Source organism: Impatiens glandulifera, chromosome 3, assembly GCF_907164915.1.
Source record: "Impatiens glandulifera chromosome 3, dImpGla2.1, whole genome shotgun sequence".
Taxonomy (NCBI): Eukaryota; Viridiplantae; Streptophyta; class Magnoliopsida; order Ericales; family Balsaminaceae; genus Impatiens; species Impatiens glandulifera.
In genome coordinates, this window is record NC_061864.1 from 8,944,616 (window position 1) to 8,969,710 (window position 25,095).

A 25,095-nucleotide genomic window follows, 5' to 3' on the forward strand; every position below is an offset into this window, starting at 1 on the left:
AAGGATATAATATAGAAACATAAATATAGATAAGTTTGAAAATAAATTTTAATTTTTTATTATGATTTATTTTATTCATTTTTAATAAAAAAATAATTTTTTTTACTTTTTATATGTAATATCTAAGAGAATTTCAATACTATAATTAATTAATTATAATAATATTATTTTATTATTTTAAATAATAAATTGGAGAGATATATAGAATTAAATTTGTAATATGCCATTATATGCAGTGTCTTTTAATTTATTTATTTTTTTAATAATTATAGAACCAACAAAATGTATAATATTTTTAATCTCCTTATTATTCATGTTAATAACTAAATTTGTGAAATATCTAAATGCATATATTCAGTGCTATCTAAAAATATTAAAATTAATTATTTATAATAATATTATTATATTATTTTAAATAATATATAAAAATAAATTTGTGAGATATATAGATTTAAATTTGTAATATGCCTGTCTTTTATTATAAAAGAGTATATATATATATATATATATATATATATATATATATATATATATATATATATATATATATATTTATATTTTATTATAATAAAAATAGTTTTATATAAATAATTAATTTAATAGATATATATAATTATTTGATAGTAAATAAATTATATATAACAATTAAAAACAAATAAGAGAAAAGTAATAATAATAATAATAATAAAATAGAAAGAGAAGAGAGAATGAATAAAATAAATTTAAAAAAGTAATAAAATTATAAATTAATATTAAAATTATAAATTTAAAACGTTAAAATTATAAGCGCTCTCTCAAACAATATTTTTATAATTTATAAAAATACTTTTACAAATATAAATATATTAATAATATATATATAAACTCTTAAATTCTGTACACATGATTCCGTTAGTCACTCTTAATAAATTTTAAATATTTTAGATCTGAATTTTTTTATTAATTAGTCATATAATTTAATACTTATTATTTTTTCAACACTTTTTTTATCAATTATACATCTAAACTATTAACTAAAAAATTTAAAATATATATAATTTTACATAATATATATATATATATATGTATTTTAAAATTTCAAACTTTTGTTTTGCTGTTAAGTCCATTTTTTTTTTATAATTATTAGGATTTTTTTTCTAATTTCCATTACTTCTTAGAAACTCTGACATTAAAGCTTGAAATATTATTATAAGAATTTGTTTGTTTCTTATTTAATAGATTCATTTTTTTTTTTCTAACTTATCTGGATTCTGGCTGATAAGTAATCTCATTCACATTTTCAAACAAAATGTGAAGAGGAGATCGCAACATTATAGGTTAAGATACTTAGATATCACTATTTATCAAAAACCAATTGTAACTAAGGAATTTATGTTTATCTATACAATCATTAGAATCAATTAGTTAGATGCTCCAAATGTCCAATTATTCAAGTTAAGTTACAAACTCCATAAAGCTCCTAGCTAATGGAGTTAGAATAAAAGCTCAATTGTGAGAAAATATATGAATAATAATAAAATGTTGAAAAAGTTATCTCCATGCAGTTCAGAGTCAAATGAATTTGAACACTAAGTGAGGGGTTTCACCTTACAACAGTTCATGCTTCTCTTCTTGGGCATCATTGATTGAACCAGTTCGTTCGTAGGATGCAATAATAAGTGATTTCCTTAATTCTTCAAGCTGCAGTTCGTAAACGAATAATACCTCAGGGTTGGCATTCATACTTTAGCACTTAAGAATCAAACTTTGATGAATGTGAAATATGGATTATTTCCAAACAATTCAAATTCTCAAAACATTAAGTATGTCCCATGAGGTTACCGATATTCAGGTTGGTATGAATTTCCAGCCAAGAATAAAAGGTTTATTTTTATTTACAAAATGAGTGAATGCAAATTTACGCCCTTAACCAATGACCTCGTTTTCATCATGCTGCATATCATAGATGTTTAGTTTAAATAAACAAAATCGCAATTAATCTTATTCGTGAAAAAGAAAAATAACTGACATTAAGATTTAAAACAGGAAAGGAAGAGGTAGTTATTGGGGCTATACCTCTCTGCATTTTTCCTGGTGTGCAGACAAAAGTTCATTATACCTAATTTGTAAATCTGACATTTCAGCTTGTATCTTTTCATAATCAGATACAGTTGGGCCACCTAGCTTTTGTTGTATAAATCTGTAATAAGGAATTTCTGTTATCATATGAACGAGACGTGTATCAAGATATTCTTAGTGTTGCTCTGTTGCATGTCGTGAAATAAATGTATTGTTTAAGAAGAGCAATGATTAAATTCTTAATTCCAATAGATGTCTCATTTTCCAATCTACACTCACTGCTTGACTCCAAAATCATGTTTTTTTCTTTTTTATCATTCATTCCTCCTTTGTCTTTTGTATCTCACAACAAAATGCTAGTTGATGAAAGAAAATTTATCTCAAAAGTGTCAATCCTAGTTAATCTCGAATTCATTTCCACACAAGTTTTGACAGATTAAAACTATCATTTCCCTAATCAATCTCTAATTCATCTAACCCGTCTAAAAGAAAATATATACAATGAGATGATAATCAAGTTTTGAGATACACACGTACCTTTGAATTTTCTATAGTAACAAGTATTGTCACATTATTATTCTTTTTTACTCTTGCCACTTGAACTACCCTAATGGGTTAAGTATTACCACATTATTATTAAACAAATGTTTAGATGCACCAAAAACTTATATCAGTTTGAAAGAATTATCTTACTCAATAGCAGATGAAGGCTTGTCATTTTGCTCATATAGTGACACCAGAACTACAACAAAAAAGATATTGTTTACTAATTTAGGCATATGCTCATGAATATGAAACTCCAAGTCAAGGTAAACTTTAAGAAAGAGATTAACAGCATAAAGAAAATGGAAACCTTTGGTCAAAGCATCAATAGCTCCACTTGACTCTAGATACTTCCTAAAACCTTCTTTCTTGACTTCCTTTTCCTGCAAAGCCAGGAAAAGTAAAATGCTAAAAAAACAGAGATCCAATCAGACTTGATTCTATAACGTATTCATCGCCTATGGGAGAATGTTAACTATTAAGTCAAAAGAATAATTGATGAAGATTTGTCAGTTTGAACACACCACTTAACATATGCACTGCATTTATTTGGTATAGAGAGCATACATATATCAGAGATCTTATAGATATCAATATCAATAACATCACATAAGAAAAAGTCACTTCAATGGATTGCAAACAGGTTGGTCCGACCACTACAATTATGTGCATCCAGTTAAAGCTCCATGTCAAGGTGTGAGAATCAGTAACTAATGGCTCAATTAGACACAATTGATTCCCAAAATTTACTTTCTTTATTTCATCAACCATGATGTAGTTAACCAAGCATGGTTAAGATCACAATTTCTCCAAATTTACATTCCATTTAGCTTCCAGAATATTTCTAGTGTTCAAATAGAGTTTGATTCACAGTTCAAGAAGATGTCGGTCAAAATGAACAAAAGAAGCGATACATATTCTAGTCATAATCAACATTCTGTGAATTCAACTCAAAAGAATATCATTAATGAAAAGATGAGTAACAAACATTGGAGTATGATCTGATTCAGTTATTAACCAATAAACAGCATAGAAGGCACTTTCATACATCTCGACAGTTATCATCTTGCTCATCTATTACAGCCACAACTTTGGTTTAGGCATCCGATGTTATGCATCTCTACCTCATCTTAAAGTGGATTATATACAAAAGTGCTATTAACCATTTGACCAATACAACAGGTATCCTTTGTTCATAAATCCATCTTGTGAAAAGTAGGCTAAATTCTTCACCAAGCAATTATCTTATATTTTGATTTCATTATTGTGTAATAAACCCTCTTTTTATATGTTCCAACTTGAGGGGGAATGTTAGTAATAAGTACAATTAGGTTTGGAATCTTGCATATGGCTTTGTTTAGCATTATGCTGAAACTAAAAAATTGAATCAAACTCAATTAACATATGTTAACATCATCTACAATATATGAATCTCAAATTCAAATTAAACCTATGAAACCACACAATCATATGATTGAATATCTTAAAAAAAACTGCAGCACTGTATTGCATACTTGCATCCATATAGAAAGGAGAGAGACGTGAATGGCTATCAAAGCGGATTTAACAAAAATAATTGGAGGCCACAACACAAACGTTCAAAGCAGATTACAGTCAGTTATTAATCTGGGAAATCCAGAGTTTAAAATGGATTGTTGAAGGAAATAATGTAATAGAGTCTAGATAGATCTAAAGAAGAAGACAAGTAGATGAACAGAAACGAACCATGGTGTTCTTCTCAGTGTATGCTAGCCTAGCTAGAGATCAGTTTCAGTCGTCACTGCTCTGCTCTGCTCTGTAGTATTGAAATTCTCTTAGACAAGATCGGAAAAAGACGATAGAATGCAATAAGGAGAGAGGGCCTTCTATTAACTACCACAGCAGCAACAAAACCGTTCTGAGTTCTGAGTATCACCAATGTCAGATCGGGCGACCACTCACCGCCCTGTTCTTCCAGCCAGCCAGATTTATGTTTTTTTTTTTTAGTAATGTTTGACACCATTTACAACATATTTTCTGTTTTTTTTTTTTAAATTATATGACAAAAAGTTAATATTTTTATATAGACAGGAGATAAAAATTGGGAGAGGAAGAAAATAAAATATATATAAGTGGAGAAAATAAAGAGAGGTTTTTTTTTTTTTTTTTTGTGATGAATCAGATTTTGTCAGAGTCATTCATTTTTTAAAATTTATCCATAGATTGTTAATATATAATAATAAAATATTTTATTTTTTTAAATATAAATTATTTTAGTATTTTAATAAATGAATTGAATAATGTAATTAATAAAAAAAAAGAAATAAAATAATATTTTATTATGATTGAATTTAAAAATAAAATGGAAGAAGGCTAGAATGGTTGTTTATATATAAAATATATTTGTATTTGTATTTACTTTTCTCTAAATTAATTTTAATTTAATATTTTTGATGTATTTTGGTATGCATTTAGTGTGGGCACAAACATACGGGAGGCAAATTATAGGCGACAAGGCCAACAGACAGCCACCCAATACATTTTTCTTTATAAAAAATAAATACTCACCTTTCAACTTATGGGCCAAAAGGATTTAATAAGTATATTAAACAAGTGGATACTATTTTCTTTATAATTTTTAATAATATTAGTATTTGGTTGGTGGAATATTTGTTTTTGTATAATTTATACTCATATTTATTATAAAATAGTGTTTGGTTAGATACAATATTATTCTTATATTACTTAGTTTTTAATTTTTTATTATATATTTTATTTAATTTTAATATTATAATTATAATTATTTTTATATATTTTTTAAATACTTCAATATTTTAATTAAAAATTACTTATTTATTTTTATAATTATAATCTATATATATATATAATAACGTTGATTTAAAAGGTTAAAGGTGTACATCACGCTCTATCCAAAATATCCACATCATTATCATAATATTTTTTCTTTCCTAAATATATAAATATTTCTCTCTCTTCATTTATCTTTATTAATTAATTGTTCTTTCCATATATATATTCACACTAATAATATATAAAATATTTCATTAATTATTCTATATTGTTTACTCTTTTATATATATATATATATATATATAACTTTTTTTTTTATTAATTGTTTTAAAAATAAACCTAATGAATTCTCGTCTAAAATATTATATATATATTAATGACGCTCTCTCCAAAATGATCAATATCCTCGTGAATCATGATATGTATTTTCTCTTTCTTTTATATATATATATATATATATATATATTTCTCTTCTTTCCCTTAGATCTTTATTTGTTATTGAGAGTGATTGATTATACATATTCTGAAAGGTCTTTATTTGTTATTGATGCAATGAATTTTTTTTTCTTGAGTTTTTGTTGACATAATGTTGTTTTCATAGGAAGAACGAGGCTTTCAGTTATTTCAAAGAAGATTCATATTTGTGTAATGTGGTATGAACTCTTGAGCTCAAGTCTAAACTTTTTATCATATATTTTTATTAGTTCTTGAAATATAACATTTTTTCTCTATTATGTTTCGTCTCTCCTTAAGTCTTATTTTGTTATTTAGAGATAGAGAAAACAAAGTTATCTGGAGACTATATATATATATATATATATATATAATAATTTCCGATTTGTTTGGTTGATTTCAAGTATTTTTAGTCATCACTTTAATAGATTGATTTTTAATATTTCAATTGATGCTTTGATGGAGATGATAGGTTGATTGGATTCAACATTAAACAACTTTGATTTTTTTTTATTAGGTTTTGACAATAATGATGATATCGTAGTTATGCAAAGTTGTTTTGGTGATAATCGTGCTATCATGCCTGAAGGTGTGAGCATTGGTAAGTCAGTGAAATTTAGATCATTTTATCATAAGATTTGTTTGTAAAAACATTTTTTGATTTTTCTATTGCATTAATTCCTGAGTTTGTTTGATTTGTTTCAGGTACTTTCAGCCATTATATGTCATTATACTTCTGGATAGAAGCTATTGTACTTCTGAATGTTTGTTTACTTAAAATACTTTAATTTTGAGATAATTGTGTTTAGTTCTATATTTGTATCTTCATATGTATACACTAACTTGGAATAATTGAAGATTAAGTATTTTGTTTAATACTCTTATTTTTAATAAAATAATAATGTGTTTTATGAATTTAATTTTATTGTGCAACTTCTATTTTTATGGTATACTTTTGTTTTTAATACCCCTATTTTTATAGAAAAAATGATTTTAAAAATAAACTCAATAAATATAACCTACCATCCATATATATTAATATTTTTTTTTATTAAATATTTCATTTAAATAATTTGATTATTTATAAATAAATTCATATAAACTAAACCTTTCACATCTAAAATGTCATCTATAATTATTGAGATTTGTATTAAATATTAATATTAATTATGAAAACTACTTAGGAGATTTAAATTGTAAAAAAATATAATTACATTGAATATGTCCACTAACGGATAATAAATGTTATTATAACTTCACATCCATAAAATATTTTATTCTAATTTATAACTAATTAATGGAAAGAAAATTAACTAATAATAAATATTATTACAACTTTCAATTCATATATTAATAATTTATTCAAATAATTAACATAAAATAAAACAAATCCCTTTAGATCTATTTCAGCCATAATTTATAACTAATTAATAAATATTATGGAAATTGGATTATAAGCATTTCGACACCCAAAAAAAATGAGTTTCATTTTACAAAATTTTAGACAAATTGTTAGGTGGTACAAGTAAATTCATAAACAATGGATACTTTATTATTATTATTATTATTATTTTGACATATTTTAACTTTAATGTTATATTGTTGGTTGTTCAATATCTACTTTATTTTTGTATTTATATATATATATATATATATATATATATATATATATATATATATATTTATATTTGTCTTTCTATTTGGTAATAAACTTATTTATTTTTCTTGTCACTATTCTATATTTTGGTAATTTGAAATTAAAATAATAAGATGTTTATTGAGAATGTTTCTAAACTCTTAACTTTTTGATATTATACTTTTCATTCTCTATTACTTTTTCATCTATTCCTTTTAAAATGAAATTATTTGCAAGAACATAAAAAGAGAAATTTCAAACAATAAAATATTGTTTGAACCATTAAATCCTTATCAGATGATGATTTCAATCGTATTTATTGATCTCTGTAATTTAATTTGGATAAGTTTTGATTGAATCGACACTATGAATAAAAGTTTTGTTTGATATTTATAGTCTCAAATGGGTAGGACTTTTAAATGATATTTATAGTCATAAATTTTGAGAAATTAGAACTTCTGATTTCTCGTGTTGTGTCCAATTACGATCCTTACAACCTTAAAAAATGTAGTAAAAAATATTGTCCAATTATTGATATTCATTCCACTTTTTATTTCATCTTATATTTTTTTTTTATGTTTACAACTTAGACTAACTATTATAATATCTATTGATATTAGAATCTCAAAAAATAACACAAAGGAATCCATTTGAATGGTAGATTTAAGTAGCGTGGACAACTACAAGCATTTAGTGACTGTTCGACGAATGACGATTTATTAAGACGGAAAAAACATAAAATTTATTTTTTCTTTTTCGATTTTTTTTCTCATGTTTTTTTAGTTAATATATGTGTTAACTTACATTCGTGCAAACCCACGGACTTTTTGCTAGTTTTATTAATTATTATTTTCTATATTTACTTATATTATAAATAATATTATTTATTTTATATATTATTTTTATTTTAAGTTTATTTTATTACAATTATTAATAATATTTAAATTAAATAAATATAATTTAAAATTAATTAAAATTACATTAATTATTAAATAATAACATTACACTAATTTATAATAATAAACAATATTATTTATAATATAAGTAAATATATAAAATAATAATAATAATAATTTTAAATTAATATTTATGCAATTTATACTTCATTCTTATTTATATATCAAACACTAAATTATAAACCATATACACTTTAAATTATTTCTTATAATACATATCACACATCAATCTTTTATATATATATACATATATATATAACTTATATTATATATTATATAAAACTATTTATACAGGGTTACAATTTATAGTTCTATACAACTTATCACATAAAAAAATTAAAAACTAATATGAGTACTTAATTTTTTTAATCTCACCCAGATTTTTTGTAAGGCCCTTAAACTCGAATTTTTGTAGTCTTTTATATAGGGGGAGTCATGCTAATTTTTGTATTTTAAAAAAATATATATTATATTTCAAAATTTTCTTAACTTTTAAAACAAATGAAATAGTTTAATTGAAAAGAAACAAAGAATTATTAATGTGCATCTCTAGATTAAAACTTAATTTGAAGAAAATCATAAGAAGATTTGATGTATTTTTGTGATGTATTCAAAGTTTTGAAATTCGAGAATTTGGTAAAAGGGTGTAGCTTGGAAGCTAGGTGTAGCTACCTAACCATTTAAGTCAAGAAGTGTGGGATGGAAAATTAGTAATAGAGTTACCGCATCATAACGATGATTAGGTCAATGTTTAATGTTGTATTTATAATTTTAAACCTAATTTGTTTTTACTTATTTGAAATTAGTTTAAATAATAGACCATCTATTTCTCTCTCCTTATAGTCAAAACAATAATATTAAAATTAAAATTATCAATCAAAATATACTTTATTTCTAGAAAAATTAATGTATATTTAACTCTTAATAGTTTTTTACTTACATTATACTTATTATTGTCCGTAACCTAAATAGAATAATTAATTATTTGAAAATAAATATTTAAATCAAATATGATTGATTAGTCTACATGTTTACGGGTTCATTCGACGCTACCCCTCTGGGCAGTGCCTTATTCCATTCATTACCTGACATGTGTAACATTATATTTAACCTTTACCCAAATAAAAAGTAACTATAGTTTATCTTTTACTTATTTAAACCTAAGGTAAAGTTAAATATTAACTTTACTACAGTTTGTCTTTTTCTTAGTTAAACCACAGTAGGTAAAGTAAATATTAATTTTTTACTCGTTGCTGCTTCTTCTTCAGCTAACCCCGCCCTGTTGCTTCTTCTTCAGCTAACCCCGCCTATACTGCTGCTCCCGTCCGCCGCTGCTCTCCTCCCCGCTGCTTTAGAATCAACTTCGTCATAAGTTAACCTGTCTCCCGTCTGTTGCTGCACCAGAAGCGGGATTCGGGATTCTTCGTTGCTGCAATAGAATCGTCGTCCGTTGCCGATCGTCTTCGAAATACCGCTAGATGATGATCAATACAGAGCTCATAGGTATGTATCATCTCTTCTTAATACTGTTTTTTAATTAACTAGTTTCATAATCTCAATCAATTTAATGTTATTGTTTGTTTTAGAAATTTCTATTTTAAGTGGGCATTTCCGTTGAAGGAATATAGATACAGATAAGATCTCAACAAAAGTGAAATGTATGTTTATCTTTGTTTATCCTTGAATGTCTTAATGAATGAGTTTTATCTTCTTGTGATGAAGCTTTAAGGGAATTTTATATCTGATTTGTAAAAAATTGAATTAGATTTGATTTACAGCTTGTTTATTATGTGATTGAATTTTTTCATTTTAAGTTCTTATGTTTTAAATTTTTGTATGATTTTAGAAAATCAATTGATTTCTTACTGAACATGTATCTAATGTTCTATATTGTTACTGCATAGACCATTTGTTAATTTGTTGGTTTGGTTGCTACTTATTTTGAATAATGCTTACATAAATATATAAATTGAGATCCCAAATGCACATTTAGATGGAATAATGTTTGTATAGGGCATAATCAGATCTTGATTTCTATCTGATTTTCTTGTAAAGTTTGTTTATAGATGGAATACTATTACATAAATAAATAAATTGTTGCAGTCCCAGCCTATTATGCACATTTAGTGGAGCCAGATTTTATACTAAACCAGAGATATGAGGATGGGACCAAGGGTGGTTCACAGCTACCAAAAGGAATTCGGCCTCTACCTGCCCTCAAGGAGAATGTGAAGAGAGTTATGTTTTCCTGTTATAGAGGGCTTTGTGTGTATATTATTTATATATGTAATGTAGTGGATACGAGCTATTAATTAATATTTATAGGTTCTTTTTTGTTTAACAGCAATGGTTTTTAATTTTTCATATATTTGCATTCATCTTTTTGGTTTAGCAACACTCTCTACATTTAATGAATTGAACACTTTCAGAAATGAGATGATGTTTGGTAGTATAAATTGTATAAATTATATAAGTTTTGATCATCTAATAACTGATAATAATAAAAGAACCATCATCACTATTAACATTATCAAATGAGAAAAATGCTAAGAAAACCCAAACTATGACAAGTTCATAATTTTTGCTACATAAATATGACAAGTATTACAAATCCAGCTACATAATATAACAAGTATCACAAATTCAGCTACACAAATATGACATAAATATAACAGAAATATGACAAGTTCATAATTTTGTTTCATAGCTACACAAAAATCCAGCTGCAAAAGTAGAATAGCATGTTTGTAAATTCCAGCTGATAGGTATGCAAATCCTAAAGTAACACCTGTCCAAAAAAAAAGATATTGGCGATGATAGTAATTCAAATAGAAGGTAGTCGTAAATCAAACTATAAATACCTCACACAATTTTAGAGACACTAAGAATAATATTGGTACGCTTCTTCAGTTATCAGGATCGTGCCCCTAAACATTAAAAAACATAGTCATATTTAAATAAGTTTAATGTTTTTTATAACATTTCTTACTTGTGATGTATGAGAACCCCCAAAGTGATATGGAGACCCCGAAAATTGTGATGGATGAAAACCCCCCAAATGAGGACTGTCAAGCTGCATTTAAAATACAAAAAAATAAATATAACATATAAATTTTGATTGTGCCCAAATTCATCATTAAAATTGAAAATTATAAAAAATTAGTTACCATATTGAAATGATAATTGTGTCCATACGGAGATATAAATTGAGAAGGTGCCGACGACATATATTGCAATAAAGTGGAATTTGAGTGTTGTTGTGATGATATATAATTCATTTCATGTGTGTTTGCGGCATCTTGTGAATTTTGACCCTTCTTTTTTGCTCTTTTTGCACCTAACAAATCAAAGAAAATTACAAAATTAATGGTAGATTAACTATATAACGAGTACATGAATAAAATTATGAAAAATGAAAACTTACTTGAAATTTGAGCTTTTCCCTTTCCTTTTCCTTTTTTGCTTTTAGTATCCCAATGTCGTGTAATATTTGCATTTGTAACTCCTTTTGCTTTAGCAGTGAGTGGGTTACGTACATATATTCCATCATTTTGAATATCATCACATGGTATCTCATCTTCTATATTCAAATTCGAGACAAGTTCGGAGATTTCATCTTTTGCGTTGTCAAGCAATCTACATAATATTTTTCTCGCATCCTCATGAGGTTTGCTCAGTTGAGTTAGATCGTATATCGATCTCATTACTTGGTTGACAAATACCATCTCAGATACATGACCACCACTTTTACTTTCTTGAAAATCAGAGATAATTCTATTTCTTACATTTTTCGTCCATCTCTTTAAAATGTAACAGTTTGGTAAAATAGTGACATCCATAGAGTTAAACACCATCAAAGCATGCTTACACAATATTCCCATTGTCTCAAACTTGTGACAACTGCACTTTATCTCATGATTCTGTCTGTTGAACATCACGTGTCTAACCCTTGAATTTTCATCATGAGATTTTACTTTGATCTCGACCAAATTCGAATCATTACCAAAATAAGATGGTGCTTCAACATATTTGCAATTCAAAGAATTAACCAATTCAACCTCAAATAATCGGTATATGGTAAGTGTATAAACATCAGCAGCATGAATCAACAATGGATGTTTTTTCAAAATTTGTGAAGGCTTACCATGACGACAACGAGTATCCTCGGTCTTCTCTTTTACCCGCCAATTATCTTCAATCTTTAGATAATTCATCACAAATTCATACAAAGAACTCATTTTATTACCTGCCTTTTTCAAAACCATATTTGTGACCTCGCTCCTTGAAGTAGCCAAAAGTCCCGCACTGAACTTTTCATTACTAAACGCAGTAGCCCATTTTCTCCTAAGTTTGTATATTCCATTCAACCAATTATGATCATCCAGATGATATTTATCAATCATATATTTCCATATGGTCTCAAATTCAATTTCAGACTCACAATATGTCATGCATTTATGCCACAAACTTTTAAAAGCTCGATCACCATTTAAACTTCCAAAGTGTGAGGGCGCATTTTGATTTATATGCCATTGACATAAACGATGATGTGAATCTGGAAAAACTGTTTCAATGGCATTCATCATGGCTTGGCATTGGTCTGAAAAGATTGTTTGAGGTTGTTTGTCATTCATAGAATCAAGAAATGTTCTAAACAACCATTCAAAAGAACTTTCGGTTTCATCTGACATAAATGCCAAGCCAAACAAAACATTTTGCATATGATGATTTATACCAACAAATGGAGCACATATCAAATTATACTTGTTTGTTCTATAGGTTGTATCAATCGATAGAACATCACCAAAATATTCATAATCAACCGCACATCTATAGTCCCTAAAGAAAAAGTTCATCATCCTATCGTCATCATCCAATTGCACATTCCAGTAAAAGTAAGTCTCTTTATTCGCCTTACTTATAAAATATTGAATAAGTGCAGTAGCATCTCCATTCTCAACTTTCGTATGTCTTCTCAACCGATTCAAATGATCATATGCATCCTTTCTAACAAAACCTAAATTTTCTGGCCCACATGCTTCATTTTCCATAAAAGAAACAGCATTAGAGATAGATATTCCAGCATTTACCATAGCTTCTAGAGTAGACTTTTTTGCATATGATATATTGCGTGCTGATCTCAACAAATGAGTTTGATCAGGTGCAAACATCTCATGGTTATGCTCCATAACAAATCTACTCACCTTCCATTCACCCTCTTTCTCCCTTGTAATTTTCAATTTGGCTTTGCAGTTAGTTCTAGTGACCAATTTTTGATAAACTGGAATTTTATTACTAGACCTTTTTTCGTCTTTCAAACCTTCACATGAACAATTAAATTCCTTTGATTGAAGCTCGTTAGTATGAGGAAAACATCTTTGATCACCTTTTCTCACACTAAATCCTTTGGCATGTGCATATTGACAATATAATAAATAAACATCTTCAAGATTACTCACAATCGTACCCACTAATAGTTTACTCTCCAAAACATCAACAACAAAGTTCTCAGTTTGTTCTTCAATATTTTCTGGCATGGATAAATTTGAGGCTTCTTGACTATAGTGTCTCTCCAATTTTTCAAGTGACACTAAGTTATCTTCCATTTAAAATCAAGAAATCAATTGATTTTCTGAAATCATAAAATTTTAAAACATAAATACTTAAAATGAAAAAATTCAATCACATAATAAACAAGCTGTAAATTAAATCTAATTCAATTTTTTACAAATCAGATATGAAATTCCCTAAAAACTTCATCACAAGGAGATAAAACTCATTCATTAAGACATTTAAGGATAAATAGGAATAAACATACTTTTCACTAAATGCCCTAAAGTAGAAATTCCTAAAACAGACAATAACATTAAATAACATTAAATTGATTGAGATTATGAAACCAGTTAATTAAAAAACAGTATTAAGAAGAGATGATACATACCTATGAGCTCTGTATTGATCATCATCTAGCGGTATTTCGAAGACGATCGGCAACGGACGACGATTCTATTGCAGCAACGAAGAATCCCGAATCCCGCTTCTGGTGCAGCAACAGACGGGAGACAGGTTAACTTATGACGAAGTTGATTCTAAAGCAGCGGGGAGGAGAGCAGCGGCGGACGGGAGCAGCAGTATAGGCGGGGTTAGCTGAAGAAGAAGCAACAGGGCGGGGTTAGCTGAAGAAGAAGCAGCAACGAGTAAAAAATTAATATTTACTTTACCTACTGTGGTTTAACTAAGAAGAAGACAAACTGTAGTAAAGTTAATATTTAACTTTACCTGAGGTTTAAATAAGTAAAAGATAAACTATAGTTACTTAAAATACTTTAATTTTGAGATAATTGTGTTTAGTTCTATATTTGTATCTTCATATGTATACACTAACTTGGAATAATTGAAGATTAAGTATTTTGTTTAATACTCTTATTTTTAATAAAATAATAATGTGTTTTATGAATTTAATTTTATTGTGCAACTTCTATTTTTATGGTATACTTTTGTTTTTAATACCCCTATTTTTATAGAAAAAATGATTTTAAAAATAAACTCAATAAATATAACCTACCATCCATATATATTAATATTTTTTTTTATTAAATATTTCATTTAAATAATTTGATTATTTATAAATAAATTCATATAAACTAAACCTTTCACATCTAAAATGTCATCTATAATTATTGAGATTTGTATTAAATATTAATATTAATTATGAAAACTACTTAGGAGATTTAAATTGTAAAAAAATATAATTACATTGAATATGTCCACTAACGGATAATAAATGTTATTATAACTTCACATCCATAAAATATTTTATTCTAATTTATAACTAATTAATGGAAAGAAAATTAACTAATAATAAATATTATTACAACTTTCAATTCATATATTAATAATTTATTCAAATAATTAACATAAAATAAAACAAATCCCTTTAGATCTATTTCAGCCATAATTTATAACTAATTAATAAATATTATGGAAATTGGATTATAAGCATTTCGACACCCAAAAAAAATGAGTTTCATTTTACAAAATTTTAGACAAATTGTTAGGTGGTACAAGTAAATTCATAAACAATGGATACTTTATTATTATTATTATTATTATTTTGACATATTTTAACTTTAATGTTATATTGTTGGTTGTTCAATATCTACTTTATTTTTGTATTTATATATATATATATATATATATATATATATATATATATATATATATATATATATATTTATATTTGTCTTTCTATTTGGTAATAAACTTATTTATTTTTCTTGTCACTATTCTATATTTTGGTAATTTGAAATTAAAATAATAAGATGTTTATTGAGAATGTTTCTAAACTCTTAACTTTTTGATATTATACTTTTCATTCTCTATTACTTTTTCATCTATTCCTTTTAAAATGAAATTATTTGCAAGAACATAAAAAGAGAAATTTCAAACAATAATTTTATTGTTTGAACCATTAAATCCTTATCAGATGATGATTTCAATCGTATTTATTGATCTCTGTAATTTAATTTGGATAAGTTTTGATTGAATCGACACTATGAATAAAAGTTTTGTTTGATATTTATAGTCTCAAATGGGTAGGACTTTTAAATGATATTTATAGTCATAAATTTTGAGAAATTAGAACTTCTGATTTCTCGTGTTGTGTCCAATTACGATCCTTACAACCTTAAAAAATGTAGTAAAAAATATTGTCCAATTATTGATATTCATTCCACTTTTTATTTCATCTTATATTTTTTTTTATGTTTACAACTTAGACTAACTATTATAATATCTATTGATATTAGAATCTCAAAAAATAACACAAAGGAATCCATTTGAATGGTAGATTTAAGTAGCGTGGACAACTACAAGCATTTAGTGACTGTTCGACGAATGACGATTTATTAAGACGGAAAAAACATAAAATTTATTTTTTCTTTTTCGATTTTTTTTCTCATGTTTTTTTAGTTAATATATGTGTTAACTTACATTCGTGCAAACCCACGGACTTTTTGCTAGTTTTATTAATTATTATTTTCTATATTTACTTATATTATAAATAATATTATTTATTTTATATATTATTTTTATTTTAAGTTTATTTTATTACAATTATTAATAATATTTAAATTAAATAAATATAATTTAAAATTAATTAAAATTACATTAATTATTAAATAATAACATTACACTAATTTATAATAATAAACAATATTATTTATAATATAAGTAAATATATAAAATAATAATAATAATAATTTTAAATTAATATTTATGCAATTTATACTTCATTCTTATTTATATATCAAACACTAAATTATAAACCATATACACTTTAAATTATTTCTTATAATACATATCACACATCAATCTTTTATATATATATACATATATATATAACTTATATTATATATTATATAAAACTATTTATACAGGGTTACAATTTATAGTTCTATACAACTTATCACATAAAAAAAATTAAAAACTAATATGAGTACTTAATTTTTTTAATCTCACCCAGATTTTTTGTAAGGCCCTTAAACTCGAATTTTTGTAGTCTTTTATATAGGGGGAGTCATGCTAATTTTTGTATTTTAAAAAAATATATATTATATTTCAAAATTTTCTTAACTTTTAAAACAAATGAAATAGTTTAATTGAAAAGAAACAAAGAATTATTAATGTGCATCTCTAGATTAAAACTTAATTTGAAGAAAATCATAAGAAGATTTGATGTATTTTTGTGATGTATTCAAAGTTTTGAAATTCGAGAATTTGGTAAAAGGGTGTAGCTTGGAAGCTAGGTGTAGCTACCTAACCATTTAAGTCAAGAAGTGTGGGATGGAAAATTAGTAATAGAGTTACCGCATCATAACGATGATTAGGTCAATGTTTAATGTTGTATTTATAATTTTAAACCTAATTTGTTTTTTACTTATTTGAAATTAGTTTAAATAATAGACCATCTATTTCTCTCTCCTTATAGTCAAAACAATAATATTAAAATTAAAATTATCAATCAAAATATACTTTATTTCTAGAAAAATTAATGTATATTTAACTCTTAATAGTTTTTTACTTACATTATACTTATTATTGTCCGTAACCTAAATAGAATAATTAATTATTTGAAAATAAATATTTAAATCAAATATGATTGATTAGTCTACATGTTTACGGAAGAATGACAATGATAGGTTTTGACTAACTACAGTATCTTCCAGAATGATTTTTTTTTTTTTTTTTACTGATGAGCACTAGGCTTTGTTTGGTTGAGATTAAATATTTTTAATACACTTGTTTTATATGATGAACATATCATTTGAACCCTTTTCACATTTTAAGTATACTTATTTGTTTCAATTTATATGAAACTTAACTACTTAACTATTTAAGTGATATTTGACTTTTTTTTTTGTTGTTAAAACATAATATTATCCGAATGTTTGTGAATCGTTTGGATGTAATTTGTTTGAATATTTTATTTAGACTTAAAAATTAGAATTATATCAACTTTAATAAGTTCTGTGAATATGGATTTGATGAATTTGGTGCAAAATTTATAAAAGTTGATTTATTAATGTATAAATTTTTATGATTGTACTTAAATAATTAATTATTAATATGTAAATAAATTATTCTAAAAGACTAATTATAGAATAAATTTGTTCTATTTTTTAAATAAATAAAATGAAAGTATTGTTTTTGTGACCATTCATACTATTTATTGACCATAATTCATGAACCCAAATATCCTGTCAAGGCGGAAGTTGCGGGTTCGAGCCCCGTCAGTCCCGACGGATCCAATAAATACATGAATTCATCTCTCTTTTCTATCAAAGGGAGGACGGGGAGGTAGGATACCTATCTAGAAGTTTTCGCAACTCAATCATAGATGACGGGATCATCAAAGATTTGACATTTTCGAACTATGTCTGTAACTCATTAGAGGCCCGGGAAACAAAGAGCTTCACTGATTTAATTTGTATTAAATGTTTTTTTAAACAGGTTCGTGTATATTAAAAATAAAATAAAAGGTCGTTTAAGCATAACGAAAAAGTATGAAATGAAAATAACAAATAAAAAATAAGAAAAAAATTACTTAAAAAGTTATCGAACTCGTAAATTCTCGAAAAGAACGATTAACTCCCCGACAGACTGGACTGATTTTTCTGAACGAATCTCAGAAAACATCGTAATAATAGAATTATGAATGATATGCAGTATAATATTAAAGTTTATTTTTTAACTAGGTCTATGTCTAGATTCAAATAATTCACTTAAAGTTTGTATTGTATATGTTTTGTTAATTTTGTTTGTTATTACAAAAATTAGAATTATGGATACAAGTACAGTCAAATTATTTGCCATTTATGTGATGCTTACTATTCTCAACCCATCTTATATCACTTTTAGAAATGTTTTATAAGTCATAAGAAAATGCACGTGACAGAACTTTCCCTTGATTTCTGACTATGAATATATAATTCATTGATTAATGTGCTTAGTGTTTGAAAAACATCTCCTAGACTTTGGCAAAAAAAAAAAATTCAAATGGAGAAGGCCTAACAAACATTCTAAAACTTTATAAAAGTACATAATATAAAATTTTAAATAAAAACTTCTCAACAAATCCACCTAAATTTATAATTTATTCAGCTAACTCACATTTTAATTAAGATGTATAATAATAGTTTTAGTTGTTCATTACTACAAAATACAATTGTTGTCAACTATTGTGATTATTGCTTGTTGGATAGAATTATTTCAATTGCAAGACACAAGGACCCATTAGTTCATCAATTCATTTGACATCAGGTTGAATATTCTTCTAATATAATTTTACTACTCAATTTTTGTTAAGATTTCTTTTTAATTTATTTTTTATTTGAAATTATTTTCAAGATAATTAGTGTGGATAGAGACGGTGAATTCGGTTGGTCTGATTCGTTGAGCTCTTATCCCGCTTATCTTCTGGTGCACCATTTGACTTAAAAGAAACCATAAACTTTCGGTGATCGTTATCGACCAATGCATATAATTCACAATTATATTATTATGACAATCGAAGAGGTTTCATTGGGTAAACCAGTTGAGGCAGTTGAGAAACTCATTGATCTTCTTAAAGATCTTCGTGCGAGTTAAAATTTGTTCTTTTTGTTAGATTATTGGTGAATTATTTTCTATTGCTTTTTTTAAATATTTTTTTTCAAATTTGTAACTTTTGTCGTTGAGCTTAACACGGAACATTTTAAAAAAAGATAACTAATATGAACCCACAATAATCACATTTTTAAATAGAGTGTTTTTAATTAAAATCGAATTTAAAAAACTTAATTTATTAAATATGATCATTATATTTGTGATATCCTAAAATGGTTTAAGTATGGTGTTTAACTATATGCACTTAATGTTTAGGACTCATATGTCAAAATTAATTTTGTTTTATTCCGAATTCTAAATCTTAAATCTTAATATCAAATAATAATATTACATAACCAGTTACAATCTTCATCTTTAGGAGATCGAGTGATTGATTTATAGTCTTTTTTTATCATGCATGACACCCAGAGGCATGCCCCGCTTCAATATAAAGTGCTTTCAGATATAATCGAATTCAGTAACATTTTGGTCTTAAGTCTTAAATGGATTCTTACCTTTAAGCTACATTGGTTAGTATGATTCAAAGTATTGTTAGAGATGGCAAGAGGGATTGAATTTTTATTTTATGTTAAAATTAATAAATATAATTGGGGGGTTGAATTTTTATTTCTTATGTTAAAATTAATAAATATAATTGGAGAGTTGAATTTTTATTTTTTGTATGTTAAATTAATAAATATAATTTAACTTAATTGGTTGAGTTTATTTTTTTAATAAATTTAAATTCAGCTATATTCCGTAAAGACTCTCTTAGATCCTATAGTATAAAATTAATATAAAAAATAATTAAACATAAATGATACCAACCAAAGTAATAGTTAGATAAACAATTATATGATGGTGAATAAATAATAACTTATTTTCTGAATAAAATTTCATTTTAATTTTATAAAATTATATAAAAACGTAAAATAAAATTATTTATAAAATCATAAAATTATATATATATGATGCTTAAATTTTAAAGTATTTGGATTGACGGGTCGAGAAGCCGTGGTTAATTTGAATATATATTTGAGAGTGAATGGATACTTGAGTCAGATTGTGGGTTGACCCGCCCATAAACTTAAAACGGTTAAAAATAAAAATAAAAATATTATATGTATGTTTTGAACTTGCAACCTAACAAAACAAGTACAACATTTAACCAACTAAGTTAATAACATTTTAAATTTTAAATTCAACACCAAATTTGATTAAAATGGGACATTTTAATAATATAAGTTTTACTTTTTAACTAACTAATATATGTATATAATGATGTTTAATTTTGAAAATGTCCGGATTGTCGGGTCGAGAGCTGTGGTTAATTTGAATATATATGTAAGAATAAATGGATATTTGGTCAGATTGGGGGTTGACCCGCCCATAAATTTAAAACGGTTAAAAATAAAATTAAAAATGTTATTGATATGTTTCGAACTTACAACATAACAAAACAAATACAATCTTTTAATCAACTAGCTAATAACACTTTATAATTTAAATTCAACACCAAATTAGATAAACGCATAATATTTTAACATTATAAGTTCAACTTTTTAATTAACTAATATATATATATATAATGATGCTTAATTTTAAAGTGTTCGTATTGTTGTGTCGAGAGAGATTATTGATGGTTGATTTTTCGAGGGATAAGAGACCGGTAATAAATGATTGGTATCGTTGAGGAGATAGTTGGGTGCAAAAATGAGGTTACGAGATTAGTAATATGAGATGTCTATTATGTAAGAAATAATAATTTTGGTTGAGAAATTAGTAATATGAGATGTCTATTATGTAAAAAATGATAATTTTGGTTGACCGAGAGATGAGGGTAAAATCAGTGAATTAATGAGAAAAAAATTAAATAAATGTTTGTTTAATAAATTTGTTATTTTGTGTCGTATTTTTTAATAATTAGATAAAAAAATATTGAATTAAATTATAAAGTCACATTTTTAATGTAATTGTTTTTCTTAGTTTTTTATAATTACTGGTGCAAATGTATGGACTAAATGCTAGTTAAATTTATAATCGTAAAAAAAACTAGATTAAGAGCTCACATAAATAATTATTAAAATGTTTTATAATAATTAACTCAAAACTTTAAATTAATTTACTTGAACCTAAGTAATAATATATGCAAACTGTTTTATACAATTTAATTTAAGAATAAGAATATAAGAAGGCAGTGTCGGACCTGAGATTTCAAGGCCCAAGGCGAGCACAAAACTTGGTGCCCTCAAAGCTTAATATTCATACATATATTTTTTATCGATTTAAATATAATAATATTTGTAACATGAATTCTAGAAATAAAATATCATCAAAACAATATGTAATAAGTAAATACTAAAAAAACAAAGAAGATTCAAACAAAATATAAAATTCATGTTCCGAACTAGTACACAGTCACTTGAATATTACTCGTCTCGCATTTTTTGAAGCGAAAGTATTGATCAAGTTTGCATAATCAACTTTCTCAATAATTTTTTTCTCGATAGATAACATAGCTAACACATTTAGTCTTTTTGCGACATAGTTGATCGAAGATAAGTTTTAATCAACTTCAATTTGGAAAAACTCATTTCCGCAGATGCAACAGTAACTAGTATAGTTAGCAAAACTCGATATGTGATATAGGAATTTGGATAACAACCATCCATTGTTTTCAAATAATTCAGCACATCAATCGCTCTTTTTGCTTCTCCGAGTAATGAATGTCTTAACAACTTTAGTTCTAGAAATAAATTTGATCCATCAACATCGGAGTGCCCATCATGTCTTAAAGAATTTTGAAGATTGACACATGAGCTCAAGAGACAATCATCATCAATAGACTTCAACTTCTCCAAACTAAATAAAACCCAAAGGTTTCTTCGTACTTTTGAAATTGCTCAAACCGAGTTTGAAGTGAAGAAAGAGCTTGATCAATTATAAACAAGAAGTAATTAACTCGAAAAGATTCTTTAGGAGATTGAGTTACCTCTTCACTGTTGATATCATCAAATTGTCTTTTTCTCCGAATGATGCGTTTTTCTCGGAAAATAGGTTCAATTCCCATTTCACTTGCAATATGTTCTGCTTCAACCAAGGCTTAATCAAATCCAGATTTTTTAAACTCTTGGAGAAAAGAAATAAGTCCCTTCAATTCCCATTTCACAAAAATCTCACCGAAATCGGAGGAAGAACTCTAGTGGGCAGTGGCGTAGTGCCGAGAAACAAGGCTGGAACGAGAGAAAAAGGCCCAAGAGCTCGGGGAAGGAGACGACCGAGTTTTCTGCTCCGATTCCGGCAAGTTGGAGGATCGACGATGGACTTGGGGTTTGGGGGAAATGTTTCCTTTTCTTTTTCCAGAATGTTTGTTCTTATTTTTTTCCTTTTTCCTTGATTTTGTTGATAAATGGGAATCGTCCGATTCTTTTCTCCAAGTAAGATAGTGTTTTTTATTTTTATTTTTTTGGATAAAAATTAAGTTAGGGCTTATCATTGATAGGTTATCAATTATTATTTATGGACTTTTTACAAATAAGTCTATGAACATATCATTATAATTATTTTTTTTTTGAAGATTTTTGTGCCTAAAAATATTTGGGTCTGAGGTAATTGCCTCACTTATTACCCATTAGGTTCGGGCATGTAAGAAGGCATAAATATGAACATTATTAATGAAAATATTGCTTTAAAATTATTTTAATTATTTTTCACCTTTAAAATAACTTAAAACAAAATTTATTTTTTATTAACATTATAATTATAACCATGAATTGATCAGATTCAACTTAATTTGTTAGACTTATTGTTATCTAAACAATGAAAACTGAATTATGTGATATTAATAGTAGCGGTAATGACAACTATATTATACAAAATTTAATATAAAATAATAAAATTATTTGTTGTAAAATAATATTATTTTGTTATTAATTAAAATATTATAATTTTTTTTACTATATCTTATTATGCTCAAACCCATATTTTGAAAGTAGACACCAATCTCTCTATCACAAATAAGAATGACAATTTGAGTAACCGAATCAATTTGTTTTGTTTTGACAGTATTTTAAGTTTTGACTTGTAACTGATCAGATGAGTATTTATATTCATGTCATACCGATTCTACCTCAAACACTGTCAATCCACTTAAATATATAAAACCATTAATATATTTATTTATTAATTATATTTTATGTGAAACTTATTTTACCCATTAACAAACCAGCCCAATATATATTTATTTTATTTTTCAAATAAGTCAAATATTATTTCCATGTTAATAGGGCCTTAAATAATTACAAATAAACTTTTTTTACTTTTGCTAATTAACTTTTTAGGGCATGATTTTGTTGGGTTACTTAAAAATAAGTAAAATATTTTTTTTCTCATATTTTTATTAATTATATTATTTAAATTATTAATAAAAATAAAATATTTATTATTTTATATATTAATATATCTAACATTTTTTAATTCAAATAATCTATTTTTTAATAGCATAAGAAACATGATTAGTTGAAAACAAAGTAGGGATAAGGTGGGCTGAAAATTAAAAAAAAAAATTATTTATTTTTGTACGGTAAAGAATATGATCCTTACTTTTTTAATTTTTTTTAATATAATTCACTTAATTTAAAAAAAGAAAAAGAAAAAATTTACATTCAACTACCCGATTCATCCATAATTTTATTTTTATTTATTTGAAGCCTACCACAAATTATATTTAAGTCACACAAACTCTAATTTCTCGAATAACACATAAAAACCTTATTATATAATAAGTAAACCAAACAAGGCTACTTTAATCAATACTTAAAAGTGTCCCTGTATATTTCAATCATGACAGCATCGTCAAGATTGATGATGCACCCACCTCCTCTAAAAAAATCTTAGATTTTCCAGGAAACCTCCTTTCTTTTCATATTCTACATACTACAAATAATTAATAAATCTCAAATAATCTTCATAATTCTCTATCTTACTCTCTCTCTCTCTCACACACACACACATATCCACTCTCAAAACACAACAAATTTGGATTATGGAAAATCTGAAGCCAAGGCGCCAAATACCCAAAAAAGGCAAGAAAAAACCCATAAAAATAACATACATTTCAAACCCTATGAGAGTTCAAGCAAATGATGAGTTCGAATTTCGCTATCTTGTTCAAGAACTCACTGGCAAGAACTCCACCATTGCTTACGCAGAAGAAGAAGAAGAAGCTCATCATGAAGAATTCTCCATGATCAATGGCGTTAACTGCAGCCAAAGTAGTGCATGTTTCTATTCTAATCCGCCGGAAGCACCACCTATTACAAATAATATAATCACTAAGTGCGAGGAACAAGTGATTTCAAGTGCATTATTATCCAATTTGGATATCATGGAAACTTCACTTTGGATAGAACTCTATGGTTTTCAATCTCCTTATGTTCTTGGATGATGCTGTTATATATTGTCTTACCCCCTCTTTGATATTAATTTATATTGGTTATATGGAAAATTTTCCTT

The 25,095-nt window shown here is 25.8% G+C and overlaps 2 protein-coding genes across 2 annotated transcripts; both read right to left on the minus strand.

The window, feature by feature from the left end:
• Nucleotides 1-1,390: 1,390 nt before the first annotated feature.
• Nucleotides 1,391-4,538, minus strand: LOC124931776 (c-Myc-binding protein homolog). Its single transcript, XM_047472329.1, has 5 exons — nt 4,327-4,538; nt 2,912-2,984; nt 2,752-2,800; nt 2,056-2,179; nt 1,391-1,680 (listed from the first exon to the last, which is right to left on the minus strand). The coding sequence occupies exons 1-5, from the start codon at nt 4,327-4,329 to the stop codon at nt 1,588-1,590; spliced, it is 342 nt and encodes a 113-aa protein (XP_047328285.1). The 5' UTR covers nt 4,330-4,538; the 3' UTR covers nt 1,391-1,587.
• A 6,804-nt stretch (nt 4,539-11,342) lies between these two features.
• On the minus strand, nt 11,343-14,042 carry LOC124929658 (protein FAR1-RELATED SEQUENCE 5-like). Its single transcript, XM_047470060.1, has 4 exons — nt 11,861-14,042; nt 11,604-11,773; nt 11,426-11,509; nt 11,343-11,363 (listed from the first exon to the last, which is right to left on the minus strand). Exons 1-4 carry the CDS (start codon nt 14,040-14,042, stop codon nt 11,343-11,345), a joined length of 2,457 nt encoding a protein of 818 aa, XP_047326016.1.
• Nucleotides 14,043-25,095: the final 11,053 nt, after the last annotated feature.